The sequence below is a fragment of the Priapulus caudatus genome, unplaced genomic scaffold (assembly GCF_000485595.1).
Source record: "Priapulus caudatus unplaced genomic scaffold, Priapulus_caudatus-5.0.1 Scaffold1107, whole genome shotgun sequence".
Classification (NCBI taxonomy): Eukaryota; Metazoa; Priapulida; class Priapulimorpha; order Priapulimorphida; family Priapulidae; genus Priapulus; species Priapulus caudatus.
Genome location: NW_014578168.1, coordinates 50,645 through 53,133, shown reverse-complemented (window position 1 = coordinate 53,133; position 2,489 = coordinate 50,645). Strand labels below are relative to the sequence as shown.

At 38.6% G+C, this 2,489-nt stretch overlaps 1 protein-coding gene across 1 annotated transcript in view; it reads left to right on the top strand.

Moving 5' to 3' along the window:
* Positions 1–2,489, top strand: part of LOC106815407 (integrin alpha-9-like) — a gene marked incomplete in the record, with an annotated part of 20,873 nt that overhangs the window by 12,831 nt on the left and 5,553 nt on the right. The window contains 3 exon segments of the mRNA XM_014819862.1: positions 1,058–1,199; positions 1,651–1,764; positions 2,257–2,417. Of these exon segments, the coding sequence (XP_014675348.1) occupies positions 1,058–1,199; positions 1,651–1,764; positions 2,257–2,417 (417 nt within the window).

Sequence of the window (2,489 nt, the reverse complement as noted above, 5' to 3'; positions counted from 1 at the left end):
ACTAGAGGTACGCGTGGATTACTCTACTAGATGCTAGATGTACGCGTCTGTTACACTACTAGTTACTAGAGGTACGCGTGCGTTACTCTACTAGACTCTAGAGGTACGCGTGGATTACTCTACTAGATACTAGAGGTACGCGTCCGTTACTCCACTAGATGCTAGAGGTACGCGTGCGTTACTCTACTAGATACTAGAGGTACGCGTGCGTTACTCTACTAGATACTAGAGGTACGCGTGGATTACTCTACTAGATGCTAGATGTACGCGTCTGTTACACTACTAGATACTAGAGGTACGCGTGCGTTATTCTACTAGATACTAGATGTAGACATTGGTTACTCTATTAAATTCAACCTGTACTCATTCATGACTTACACCTCTAGTTTCTAGCATTGATGGGGATTGAGTAAAATACAACTCTTCTAGATCCTAGAAGAAGCGAGCTAAAACAGTTAACCGTATTTGCGATTACTACGGGAAAGGGGAAGGGGGGTGAGATGGGAGGAAGGAGACGCAGGGAAGAGAAGCAGTGTATTACAGACCTTCCAGTGTATTACTTCCAGTGTATTACAGACCTTCATGATGATAGATTCATGACCTCAAGACGAAGACTTTGCTAATCCCAAACAATTATAACATCAGCCGTGATTAATATAGAGATCTCTATATTATACATTCTCTATAGAGTCTCTATATTATACAGTCTCTATAGAGTCTCTATATTATACAGTCTCTATAGAGTCTCTATATTATACAGTCTCTATAGAGTCTATATTATACAGTCTCTATAGAGTCTATATTATACAGTCTCTAGCATGTATCTATGAGTAAATTGTATTAATGGAACCAACAATGTCAATCGCATAACCGCCAAAACTGGCCCATAAAAATACGAGTATATTTTCTGTAACTCACATGTCGAACTCTACGTTCTTATATTTTTGTGTGTGGGTGTCTGTTCTTTTATATCGTTGATATAAATAACCGTTTCATACATTTTATTTACAAAACCCAATTTGACAGTACAACATGATTTTTGTCGTTTGTTTTCCAGTCAATACATTGTACCTGGGCGACACAGCACGGTAAAGTACGTAGTCAGTGTGGATAATAAAGGAGAGAATGCTTACGAGACACAAGTGCATGCATCCTACAGCAAGACCGCCAACTTCATACGCGCAGAGAGCATGTCTCAGGTTTGTAATCATCTAACTTCAGTCACACACCTTTTCCGTAGCTGTAATATTTACAGCTGACATAATACTATGAGTTATTAATTAATTATTAATTAATTGTTAGTTAAATATAATTATTATAATTATAGTTAGTTATAAATAATTATTTGTTAAATATTAAGAGTTATATTACTATAGCCCATTAGCCCAATGAGTATTGTTTAGTTGTGCTTTCTATAAATATATAACGTGAGTGGCAATGCTTGATTGAAAAGTGATTGATTATATCGGATATTTGATCATTTGAATAAAATCTACTCATAGACAGTCATATGTTTATGCTGAAAGTTTCCGTATAGCATTTTATAATGAGAAGAAATACTATAGTGACACTGAAGAAAACTGAATACAAATACTATGCATTAGCTAGACGTATAAAGATGACCTTCAGTATTTATTGAATTCACAACAGGGCATGGCTGTGACCTGTCTTACTGTTGACGTCCCGTACGTGGCTGGCCAACCTCCACCGACTGAACAAGAGCTGCAATGTGACGTAGCAAACCCTCTAGGTGCCAAGCAAATGGTATGGTCGTCTTAACTCGAGAAACTATGAGTAATTATCTAAATGTAGTCATTCAAAACCAAAACCAAAGTATAAACGATAAAAACGATTAGTAATTTAGCAGCTGTTACAACCTCACCGCGTCTAAACTCATGGTAAATGTTTAAAAATAATTTTTGCAATGAAAACTAATCAAACATTTACTTCTGACCTCTTTGGAATATGCTGCCCGTTCACCGCTACCAGTCTACATACTAATCATGCGTGTATAATGTTGTAGTCATGTATAATCTTGTAATCGTGTGTATAAACGTATAATGTATGTACGGTGGCCCATATGAACAAAACACAAGTACGCAGGTTAGCATGTTGGCAAACATATAAAGTTCGAGACGAAGCCACCGTATGTATGTACAATGATGTTATTAATAATCATGCGTACTAATAAGCATGCGTGTAGAATGTTGTAATCATGTGTATATCATGTAATCATGCGTGTTCCGTGCTACACAGGCCAAGTTCTACATCGAGCTGGAGACGTCGTTTCTCGTCGGATTAAACTTTACTGTCGGAATGACGGCGACGACGACGAGCAACGAGCCGAATACTGCCAACAACAAGGCGGTGAACGTGCTGCAGATACGCCCTGAAGCCGACGTTCACCTTACCCGCAGGTACGCTCTAACTACACACAGGTACGCTGCTGCTGCTACACGCACGTACGCTCTAACTACACGCAGGTACGC